This window comes from Agelaius phoeniceus, chromosome 13 (assembly GCF_051311805.1).
Source record: "Agelaius phoeniceus isolate bAgePho1 chromosome 13, bAgePho1.hap1, whole genome shotgun sequence".
Taxonomy (NCBI): Eukaryota; Metazoa; Chordata; class Aves; order Passeriformes; family Icteridae; genus Agelaius; species Agelaius phoeniceus.
The window spans coordinates 15,600,565-15,612,814 of record NC_135277.1 but is presented as its reverse complement, the minus strand read 5'-3'; the positions used below and the strand labels follow the sequence as shown (position 1 = coordinate 15,612,814).

The 12,250-nt window shown below is 38.7% G+C and overlaps 1 protein-coding gene across 7 annotated transcripts in view; it reads left to right on the top strand.

Annotated features, from left to right (window-relative positions):
- The window catches only part of CIB2 (calcium and integrin binding family member 2), a 40,066-nt gene extending 36,309 nt beyond the window's left edge, over positions 1-3,757 (top strand). For all 7 annotated transcript variants that reach the window (XM_077185678.1, XM_077185680.1, XM_077185679.1 and 4 more), the window contains one exon: positions 2,612-3,757. In XM_077185678.1, the coding sequence (XP_077041793.1) occupies positions 2,612-2,633 (22 nt within the window). In that variant the 3' untranslated portion in view covers positions 2,634-3,757. The remainder of the gene's footprint in view (positions 1-2,611) is intronic.
- The last annotated feature ends 8,493 nt before the right edge of the window (positions 3,758-12,250 follow it).

Below are 12,250 nucleotides of genomic sequence, written 5' to 3'. Positions count from 1 at the left end.
CCAGACAGGGAAACAGCACATTAAACGTTGGAAATGCAGTATTTCTGAAACTGTTGTGGGCCTTTGCCCAGACACTAGTTGATTCTGTGACCCCAATCCAACCAAATGCTGAAGTAAAGGAAGCTCTCTTATAGGAAATGCATCTCTCATAAGACTGTCCCAACATGCAGATTAATTGGTTCTTAAGGACTAATTTTAGAGCTAGTGACTAATTGGCAAGAGATGCTTAGCAAAGAAACAGTGGAAGGGAATAATTTTTGCTAGTATTTTTTTCAGAGTATTTTAGGTGCTTCTTAGTAAACAGCTGAATCTTCAAAGGCCAAAATGACACTCTATGATAAAACCAGAAATTTTTCTAATAAATTGATTTCCAGTTAGGTGGATTTGGGTGGATTTTTTCTGGGGAATCATGCCTCAAATGTTTTCACATACAATGTGATGGATTTTTAGCTCCTAGATATTACCTGCATGGGAGTTAAATTTTCAACAGCTTGGATTTATATAGTCTCTAGACATTTCTTGAATTATGAACAAGATATTTATAATTCTTTTATTTAAAAAACCTTAGTGCCAGTAAACTATTTGCATCACTATCTGCTTTGTGCCACAGTGCTCAGGCTGGTGTGCCAGGCTGCTATACAGCATATCTTTTATTGTCACCCAGACTGAATAAACTCCTGGAGACAAGGTTCCTAGGGACCATGGTGAATATGAAATTTTATCTCCTCCAAATACATGCCACAAGCTTCCTTTAGTGAATTTCTGATTCAAATCTAATAACCGTTATTAAGTTGGAGTATTCTTTGGGTAAAACAAAATCCAAAGAGTGTGCATCCAGAAAGTCTGCAGCCTCTCAAATCTTCCAAAAAGGTTTTCTTTCAGTGTAGGCAACAAACTTACAGAATTTACATACAAAAATACATAATAATCTCTTTTCAGTCAGTTGAGAAAAATAGTTGATACTGTCATGACATTGAACAGATTGCTTCCTATAGACAGTGGGGTTTCAGCAGACCCTCTTAAAATTGTCTCTCCCTGTCCTGCTGAGATGCTTGGGAGCTCTTCTGAAGCCTGGTGGCAGTTGTAAGCCATGCTGCTTGCCTGTATTAAAGAACAAATAGAGGCTAACAACCAGAATCTCTTTGGCTCAACAAGAAAAACAAAATTACCTGCCTAATTTGTCTTGGTTAGGACCCAAATACTGTGCCATAGCAAAAGTACCATTGGGAAACACTTAGCTCTGCTCTGATGCCTTAGGCTTTAGCTTTTCTATTTTTCAGATTCTCTACTACTTTAATGTGTAGTTCTGAGCTTCATATTATGGGATAGTAAGCTCTCTTCACAGAGTAGGGAGACAATTCCTTCTCTAGGTTGGGGCCAAGGACAACCAATCCAAATCTCAGGCCCAAGAGCATAAACAATGTTGACTGAAGAGAGAAAAACAAGAAGGATGGGACTCCATAGCCTAGAGCTATAACTGGACAATTAACCCCAATATGCAAATGGAGCAGGACTTATAAAAGTGAGAGACCTCGTGGTCAGTTGTCCATTTTGGCTCACCTTGGGTGTATCCCTGGCTGGGCTTTTGTACTGCTCAAGATGGATCTTTTGAGATCTTTTAGTAAATCCCTACTTTATCCTTTAGCTAGCCTCTGGCCTAGGTCTGCTGTGGTACCGGATTTCCTCAGCCTGACTGGCTCCTGACACCGACAGCGGGAGCGGGCTGCCCCCATGGAGCTGTGGAATTGGGGTGCAGCTCCAGGGCACAGCTGCTCCAGGGCACAGCTGCTCCAGGGCACAGCTGCTCCAGGGCACAGGTGGACTGTGTTGGGGATAGGACTGCACTGAGGGCAGGGACAAGGAACACGAAGAGGTCTTGTGTATGTTTTCAAAGGAGTTTATTCCCTGGAGGGTCAGGGACAGAAAGACACTGACTCAAAGTCATTCATCAACTTATAAATGAGCAAAAGTCCCAGGGGAGGATACAATCTTTAACCAACTGGGAGAAACTGGGGGTGGAACACAAGGCGGGGAATACAATGTTTAAACCCATAGGGGACTACAGGGGAGGAGAAAAACTTAAACCAATGGGGCCTCGAAGGATACAAAACTGATAGGGAAGTTTCTAGAGAAAGGGGCAGGCTTGGGGAGGGATTGACATTCAATGGGAGGAGGAACAGGGAACAAAAGGGCAGATCTTTGGGGAGATGGACAAGTAGGGCAAAAACCAACAACACGGGGGGAAAGGAACAATCCATTAATAATAAAATATGCCATAGCAATACAAAATAAGGGGCTTTCTAAAACTGACTACTAGGACTGAATTACAATGAAAACCACACACCTCAACATAGGTCAGCCTTCCCAAGGCATCAGCTCTGCAGCCAATAAATTGGGCAATTTAGACTTGATTTAATCCAGTATTGAGCTTGGCCCCTGAGCTAACATTTTCAGAAGATGGAATTTTCTCCCATGAGATTTAAATCTTCTCAAAGCACAAAAGAAGAAAGTAATTTTTTTTTCACATACCTTCCTTTTTGTGCTTAAAGAAAAATTTTTTGCATAGTGACAAATGTGTTTGTATGTCTTAATCTTTTTCTTTCTTTTGCAGTACTTTCCACATAAGAATCTGAAGATGTTTTTGCCAGTCCAACCTTTCTGAATCTCAGGCACTCCAAGGATTTTTGTCCTCTAGTGAGGGCTTCCTAGAACTCAGCAGAAAGTACAGAAAGAATTCTGGTCCACAAAGAGACAGAAGCATCATGTGATCTACAGGATATTTGGAACAGACACATTTTTATCTTCTCTGCTGGCCAAGCACTCTGGCGAAGATGATTGATTGTTGGATTGTGGTATTTCTTTTTTTCCCTCTTTTTTTTTAACAGTCAGAATCAGAGTATTATTAAAGGTATTTCCACAGAGTTTTTATATTTATGAATATTTAATACTGCTCTTAATAGTGAAAAAACCCAAAACCAAAAAAACTGAGAGATTAACTTTGGTGTGTTTTCCAAGAGTATTTGAAAGAAAGCACGGGCCTTAAATAATGAGATGCCTCTATCACTGTGTTGTACAGCTGGGATCTTGCATGGAAATTACCTGAGGTGAAAGAACTGCAGTCAAGATCAAGCTCCCAGTGTTGAAGACAGCCACAGCCCAGGTTTGCCTTTCAGCCACTAAAATGGCAACTGCTGGGTTTGGTGCTTACCTTCAACCAATATTTTATGGATTGTTGTGTCCTTATAAAACTTGAAATATTTGCCTTTTGTATATGATAATTCTGTACGTGATTAATTTCTTCCCAAGATAAATGTTAAAACTGTGTCCTTATTCTCAAAGGGGCTCCTGCATTTTACTCATTCTGTGGGCTGATAATGTTCTTGAATGGAGGAACATGGTCATCTGTAACTCATGAAGAAGTTGAAGAAGCACAGAACTACTATTAAGGACATGAAAAGATATTTTCTTTTGAAACAAGCTATGCAATCTCTCCCATAAAATGCATGAATGCAGTTCTATCTTTTCCTTTCCTCTCCAGCTGGAAATCAGCTAGATCTTTTTGTTGGGTTTTCTTGTTGTTGTTGTTGTTTTGGGGTTTTTAATTTTTTTTTTAAATTTTTACTTCCAGTATTGTTTAGGTACTGGGACCTGAAGACAATCATATGTGTATTAATTATTGTTCTAACAGTCAATAGAAGGGCTCTGTCACTTACATGGCTTCTGTATCAAGGTCATCACAATTAAAACTTTTGAAGCATTCTGTTGTGCTTTGAGAATTTTTAGGCTGACCACATACTAATTTCCTTTCTGATCATTATTCCAATTACTGTAAAGTTAAATCTCTCAAAGAATGAAATGTGTTATATAGAAAACTGTTAAAGTAGAGAACCTAACCTGTTTATCATTTCTGTAGGGATGGTGATGCCTGTCTACCTCAGAAACTCTTCTGTGTGGTGAGCTTGCAGGGTAGCTTGCTGTTCAGATTTACACACTATGAATAAAGAAGAAATATTTATCTAGCAGCATGTGTGTACATTAAAAGATTCAATGGAAATTTTGGATATTCAAAGTATACAGGACAGACATGTCCAAGATTGTACAGTGGAAATGACAATAATTTTTACATTTATTTGTAATACATATCTTAGAGCTATCGTGTTCATTGATGTTTATAGCATTTTAATGCTTCCTCCTACTGATTTCTGTTTAGATAAGGAAATTAAAACCTGAATTCCCTTACCCAAGTTAAAGTTAACAGAAATTAATTTTCATATTAAGTTCTGATTGAGTAAAAAGAGATTCAAGCCTGTTTTTCATTTTGAGCAGATTAAGTTAGGTGTATCACCTGATTCAAAATATTTGCAAGACATTGACATTAAGAGAGATTATGTTAAAGTTACTTCCTCTTAATTGAAGGACCAGCCTAATTTATAAAAATTTATTTCAAGACAGACATTTAATCTTGGAAGCCTTGTGAGGTGTGTAGGAAGATATGATTAGGATGTATTTGTAAAATACTAGGTTACAAGATTTGGGATCAGATTATCCAGATAAAAAGGATCTGGTGCTGATGACATAGCTCAGTTCCTTTTGGCATCAACATTCTTCTGTGTGTTATGATTGTTATTAGCTAAAATTCCTGTTCTCCTGACACTGTGTGTCATTCTTGGGTTATATCATACTCTGCTCTTAAAGGATGAGTGGCCTTGGAAGTGCTCAGTGTCTTGTTTCCCTGGGTCCTCTCTGACCTAAATGCCACAAAGCCCTTAGGAGACTTGGGAGCTTGCAGCCAGACGTTTGACCTTGGAGTCATCCACCTGAGCTGAGAAACAAAGAGAAAAATAAACCAGAGGCACGTTGTGGAGAAATGTTCCTGTTCATAGAGATGTGTTCTAGCAAAATACTACAGATACAGATGTCTGCAGCTGTCCTAACTGCCTTTATTTTTTTGACTTACATTCATGTCCTGTAACAAAAACCAGAGCAACATTGTGTGTCCCTGGTGTTTGAGAGCGGTCTGTGCACTCAATCCTTCAGCACTGCCTGGTGGTGGGTGAGTATTTCCAGCCCCTGATGGCAAAGGTGAGGGATAGAGTTCTGCAGAGCTTTGTGTTGGTGCTTTCACAGTTGACTGTAGCTGATGTCTTGCAACTAGCAGTTCTCTTACAGCAGGATTGTTAAGTGAGTAGTTCAGTGGGATGCAAATTTAATCCTGTCAAAAGGTACCAAACCTGCTGGACTTTGGCAGTTGTACAATTATTGGTACAATCTAGCAGATTCTCTAGCAAGTGTTTCCTCAACCAGCCTTACTCTAAAAGAACTATCAGGCCACGTGGAAAGAAACTGGAACAGTAAAAGAGGTTTAGATTAAAACAGTTTTGGAGTTGGCCCAAAAGTAAGAGGACATACATTTTGAATTGCAGAAAAGTGTTAAAAATAAACAGACATTACTATATTTTTTCAAAAATGGACAAAGAAAAATGAAAACTATTACCTAAAGCCTCAATCAAAACAGCTGTGTGTGTGATCTCTCATTTATATACAGTTAAAGCATCTTGGGGACAAAAAAAGAGTTGTGAAAGTAAATAAAACAGTATCAAAAAGTAAGAAATAACTTGGTTATTTTAAGTGATGGTTGTTTTAAGGAAATACTGTAAGCCAAGATTTGCAACAGCCTGCAGGCCAAAATCTGATTTGCATTACTTCCACATTAATCTCCAGTAACTGCTGACTTCAGTGGAATTAACTCATGTCTGTAATTGGATCTGTGTTGGGGAAAGTACTTGAGGTTTTGCTGCAGTTCTTTATGCCCTCTCATGCCCTTTAATGTAATCTTAATATGCTGAATGCTCTTTTCTTAACCAATAACCACATGCTCTTCTTTGTCAACAGGCTCACTGTTGGAATCTCTTGCAATTTATTGCAGTCACAGAGGAACAGTCTCCTTTCCTTTTCTCCCTAGGACTAATTTTTATCTCCTTGTGCATGTTAGAGGCACTTACAATGAAACCTCACAAGGTGGCACCACGCCACCATAACGAGTCATAACTTCATTTAACAGTTTAAATGTCCTCAAATACAGGATACTCTATAGAATCTATGATGCCACCATAACAAAAATATGAACCTGTGATTAATTACTGATTTTAAAGCTGTAAATAATTACAGAGAAAGTTTTTTGTTTCTCAACAGCATATTAAAAAAAATATGTTTTAATAAAGTCCCTGAAAATTGAAATGTACGTTAAAAATTAAAGAGGGACTCTCTTGCTGAAACTGTAAACAACTCACATTCTAGAAACTTGAATTGGTTAAGATTATATTCTAAAATAACAGAATATAAAGTAGAGTAGAGTTTTTGTTGTGGTTGGGAAATATTACGCTTGTGAGCTCAGAATCCCCAGTAAATCAATTTGGGCTGAAATAACAGCAAGATTAAGAAGAGTTTATAATGTTATTGCCCAGTACACCTTGTCTGGGACAGACAATGGAGTGAAATTTGATGAGGAAGACATTAAAGATAATAAAATTATCATTGTTCATGTCCTTAGGAAGATGAGTGTCTGAGACAGAAGTACAGAACCCATGAACAGATGTTCTCCTCTTTTGTCTGTATAATTTTGCAGTTTTGGGTGTCTTGTAGAGATGTTAGTGACACTGAGTGACTATCACGTTCTCTTTGGTGGGGAGAAGGAGCAGACTGTTCTTGGTAGAATTCAAAGAGCATCAGCATTTAAGATAACAGTGCCTTTATTTAACTCTAAGTTCTGCCATCCTTGGCTGTAAGACATTTTCCAATCTGAACTCCAGGTGAAATTCCCAACTGTCTTTTCCTTTTGACTGCCTGATGTTGGCAAGAGCAGTGAGGAGCCCAGCTGTGCCAGCCCTGGGTGCTCTGCAGTTGCAATGTAGAAGAGTCCTTCCCTCTGCTCCTTCCAGTCAGGATCTGCTAAGATATTTTCATGCACAAAGCCCTGAATGCCTTGTGCCATTCTGCAGGTCCAGGCTCCGTGGCTGTGGGGTGCATGCTCACGAGCCCTGCAGCACAAGGCACCATCTGTACCCTGCTCTCCAGTTCCTGCTCAGGCAGCTTGGGGCCACATGTGCCTGCAAATGTAGGCCAGAGTGGTTTAACTCTGCTGAAGAGGGTTGTGGGCACCAGGCCAGCCTCCTCCTTTTCGAACTGTAACTTTTCTTCACTGAAATCAGTGGATGTGGCAGCCTGCCAGGAGCAAGGCAACTCGTTGCTGTGGGCTTAGTCACAGCTTGGGCCATTCAACAGGGATCAGGCTTGCCCTGTGCTCTGAACACTGACAAGCTCTGGGAATTGGTAGCTGCTGGTTGAAGGGTGGTAATTGAAGACTTTGGTCTGGTCCCTCATGTAGAACTCTGTTTACTTGGTGGAAATGGTTTACAGTTTAGTCTGGGAAAGTATTCATCTGTCCAGAATTCAGATCCAGCTTTTTTGTAGGCATCTAATCCCCTTGGTTCTGGGTGTTATGGGCTGTTTCTCACATCACTCTGGAGGCAGCACTTCACAGACAGTGAATTCATGTGGATCATTAGTAACCTTTTCTTAGCAATCTAATATTCAGGGTTACTTCAATGGCACTTAGAAATAAATTGATATTCACCAGATTTCCCCCCCATCCCAGCTGAAAGGAAATGATCTCTTACTTAGACATCTGCTTATAGAATCAGAGGATCACAGAAGATGCTGAGTTGACCTGTCAGGATCATTGAGTCCAGCTCCTGGCCCTGCACAGGACACCCCAAGAGTCACTCCAGGTGCATGAGAGTGTGCTCCAAACTCTTCAACTTTGTCTGGTTTGGCACTGTGGCCACTGTCATTGTGGACTAGTAGGCCCTGAGAGGAAAAAGAATATTGATATTTTAACCAAAATGGTATTTTGGGTTTCCTGAAAATGATGATGTTTTTTTTTCTTTATACAGATGAAAAGTTCTGCATACAAAAAGCTGTAGATTCAGAGAGAATTCCCTCTAGAAGAAGTTTGAAACTGAAAGACTGTTACTGTTCTGCCTAAACAAATAGGTTAATTGATGTATATGTTCACAGAAATAAATTCAATTCCAGGAAATTCAGTGAGGCCTTTCATATGTTTAAAATTTTTCATCTCTTGTATGGCCATTTTAATAACTATTGTTCTTCTAATGTTACAACCAAATATGATAAGGAAGTATATAAAAATTCCCTATTGTAATTTCACACATCCTCATAATGACAGTAGCATTAGAATTTGCATTCACTAATCCCTCTTACTACAGGTCTTTAAAATTTGGCTTTCTGCAGAATTTACTTGTAAATATTCCTAGTGAAATTACCTAGTCCCACATGACTAACTCTCAGTAATTTTTTCATTTCCAGTTATCTCCTCTCACTGAAAAAGCAGAGGCAATAATTGGTATCCAGAGACATTAATGTGTTTTGAGGTATTTTCATTCTGAGGAGCTCACCAAGTGGAACAGTGGGTTATTAATGCCACACGCTCTCCCAGATTGGCTTAGAGGAGTTTTTCTCTCACTGTGATAATTCTGTAGTAGGCAGATATCCTTGAGGGCCAGATCTCCACAGGACTCCTACTCACTTCAGTAGGCAGGCTTCAGATCAGGTCCTTAAATAATATTTTGTGTTATTCAAGCATAGAATGCATAAAAAAAAAAAAGAAAACCTGCAAATAATAAATTATTCTGTTTCTGAAGAAATACTAATATGCAGGCAGAGATGGAAAACAGATTTACTGCAAGTATTTTTACTGTCTCTATTAGACAGTATGTAAAATGGAAGAAAACATTAAAATTTTGTATGACAGATAAGTGAAGAGGAATTGTAATTATCTTTAGTATGTCCCTTTGATTTTGAAGAGCTTATTAAAACATGAATAGCTCATCTGAGAGTACTGAAAAGTGCAAAAAAAACTTGCTTAGCCATTTCATCTGTGTCTGACACATTTTGTTTGAAAGTCTAGGCTTTACTACAATAAACAAAGAGCATTGGAGTTCTCATAAAGAACACAGGCATTAGAGTTCTCACTCTATTTTTATTTCCTTTAAAACTGTACAGAACTCAGCTATCGTTGCCTCTCATTTGCTTCCTTGAAATGAGGACATTCTGTACACAAAGAGGCTGCAGACTTCCCACTAATGCCACTGCCCTTGGCATTATGAGTAAGCATTTCACAGAGTAAGTTCTGGTAAAGCCAGAGAAAATACTTTGAACAGTATCTTCATATTTCTTCCCAAATTCCTTCTGGGAAGAAACCTGATATTTGTTCTATCCTTTTGAAAATATCAGTGTGTCCTTTGGAGATTCCCTCTTATTCATATCTTCAGCAGAGATGGGGTAGAACACCCACAGTTTCTGCAGTTCCCCTGTTGTAGTGTGGAGAATAACACTGCAGGGAAAATTGAGCCTGATATCTGAGAAGAGCCTAGGAAAAACCTTGACTTAGGAAAATGAAGCTGAGGGGGTTATGAATGCTGATGAAACACAGGAAGCTTGATTCAGTAACTGAATTTGGAACCCTACAAAACCTTCTACCTTTCCTTATCCTATTTATCTAAGATTTAAAACAGGTGGAATCATTTAATTGATGTCTGATCCAATAATCTACAAATGTGATTCTTTGTGGCCTTTAATTCCTTTTATATTTCACTAAAAGGGGGTGAAATGAAGGGTTTGCCAAAGAAAAGAGAGTCAAGGGCATTTCCCTGGACATCTAATGATTTATTCTGCCCCCAGGCACGATCTTCAATCACCTCCACTGCTGATGTAGCCAATTTCTAAATGTTTTATCTTAAAAGGCCATTATAGGGGCAGGAAGAAAAGAAAATCCTGGCAATAATTTTAAATCAAGTTCATAGGTGATTCCATTTTTGTGAATGGGATTTCCTTTCTATTTAAAACCATCCTTCTTTTATATTTTTCTACTAACAGTGACACTGGAGTAGTTGCTGACTGCCTACATTATCTTTTTATTTCCTTTTGGGACTCATGAAACAATTTATATTCTTTCTTTAATGATTTTTGTTAGCTCACAATAGAAGTTTGGGGGGTTGTTGTCAGCTGTGATTTACAATTGTCTGTGATGCATAGCAGGGACTGATGATCTTTTATCTATGGGCATAATGAGCTGCTAAAAAGAATTTGTTTAAATCAAAAAAAAAAAAAGTATTCAAATGCTAGTACCACTGAGAATGGAATTTTGGCCTGATGCTTCTTTGAATGCACATGGTCAGTGAAAGCAAATAAAGAGAATGGAAATAGCTACACGTGCTTCTGGAATACTCACATTACTTTGGGATCTGGAGGATAGAAATTCCTCTTCATTGCATTTCTGTCTTTAATCCAGTTGAAATGCCAAAGTGCAGAGTACTAGTAGATTTTTTAATAGAGCTTTTCTGAAGTTCACAAGAAGATACAAGATATTTTTGTCAAAATTTTAGATAGATTATGGAAGATGAGCCCAAACTGCTGTGTTACCCAGTATTTTTTTTCATGGGTGCATGATTGCAGGTGTTTTTATTCTGAAGGGTTGTATTTTGTCCATCACTAAACTAGAACAAGATGTGTAGTTTGTATCCAAAGTCTGCCAAAAAGCACAGGAGAATATCTAGACACTATGAGAAAGAGTATTTTCTTAGTTAAAGAGTTATTCCACTTTAAGTATGATTATTTTGTCTGCTTTAAGATTAGTGTAATTAAGTGTAATAAAGTGTAATTAAGTTTGTCCCCAAAAATGGTCATTTTGGGGTATTATTTCTGTTCTTTTATGGAAGTGTGTTTATTCAGCTGTAAACACAAGTGTCTAACAGTACCTTGAGGAGGTCTGAACAGAGAAATAACAACTATCAAACCTTGGTGTAGAATACCAGCAGAAAGCCTTAGTGCTGAGGGTATCCTCAGTCCCAGCAGTACAGCCACAGCAGCACAACCTGTGCAGTACAGGTGCAAACTCTGTACCTGTACAATTAGGTACAGTTACCCTGCCAAAACATTGTACCAGAACTACCAGGCCAGAGCTGCTTCTGCTTCCATGTCAGGCTGCATTGTTCAGTGGACCCCTTAGTTTTATTCTTAACAGATGTTTCTTGTCTCTTGATCCACTTGGTATTAGAGCTCTCCACTAGAACTGCCCCTATCCTACCCTTTTTCCTCAAGTAAATTTAGCACTCCTTCAGGAATTGTGTCTCATTTGGGACTGAAGAGTCTGGGTTGACACTCAGTGCACTGACAGTAAAAAAGCCATCTTGGTTGTCCTCATTACTCCTTACTTTCATTTCTTCTAACACCCTTCTGTTAGCCCTCTCTCCTTTCTACTTTCTGGGCAGAATACAATACTTGAGATACTCCTTTTCTCACCAAAAGCTCTGCTTCTTTGTGTAGAGGTTGCATGCAGGAAATAACTGGGTTATGTCAGTACACAGCAGTCTTGTGACTGGGGAGCTGTTCTGGTAAATGCTTGAGGTTAACTTGGTGAAGGCCTCTGAAGTTTCCAAACAAAAGTGATTGCTAGAGCTGTTAATTGCTTTGAATAGGATCAGTATCCATTCCCTCACCTTTGTGAAACCTTCCTCAGTACCCAAAAGGCAACAGAATGCAGTGCTGGTGGTATAAACTGAGAGTCCTCAGACTGAGCACACATGGACAGTGTTTTCAGACAAGTACAATTGCAAACTTGGCATACGTGATTCTGGTAACATTGGATACAGGAGAGAATTCTCTAGTATGAGGGCATAATTTTCTCCTCACCTTTTCTTAGATAACACTGCTATTCAGTATCTGCCTCAGTGGGGCAGGACTTGGATGAGTTTGGCTCCAGATTTAAATGGTGTGACTTACTCTTGAATCTGTATTTCCTCAGTTGTCCATTTGCTTCCTGTCTTTCTACAAAGCCAAAACCAGGAGTTCCAAAACAGAAAACCACAGGAAAAGCTGCTCTGGTAATGTTTGTCTTGAACGGAAACAAATAGCAATAGATATTTCCTGCAAAATAATTTTCATGTGACAAATGTAGCCTGGATTCTAGACCAAATAGTCTGGCTGAATCTCTCTATTTTTAGTTCAGATTATATCTGTTATAGCTTTTTCAAGTTTTAAAAATACGTGTCTTTCAGTTAACCATCTGCAGGGTTTTTTAATCCCATTCATCTTTGACAAATACAATTACCTTTACTAGAATATTTGGTTCATTTATTGAAAAGTGATGAATAGACTTGTTATACAGTTAAGA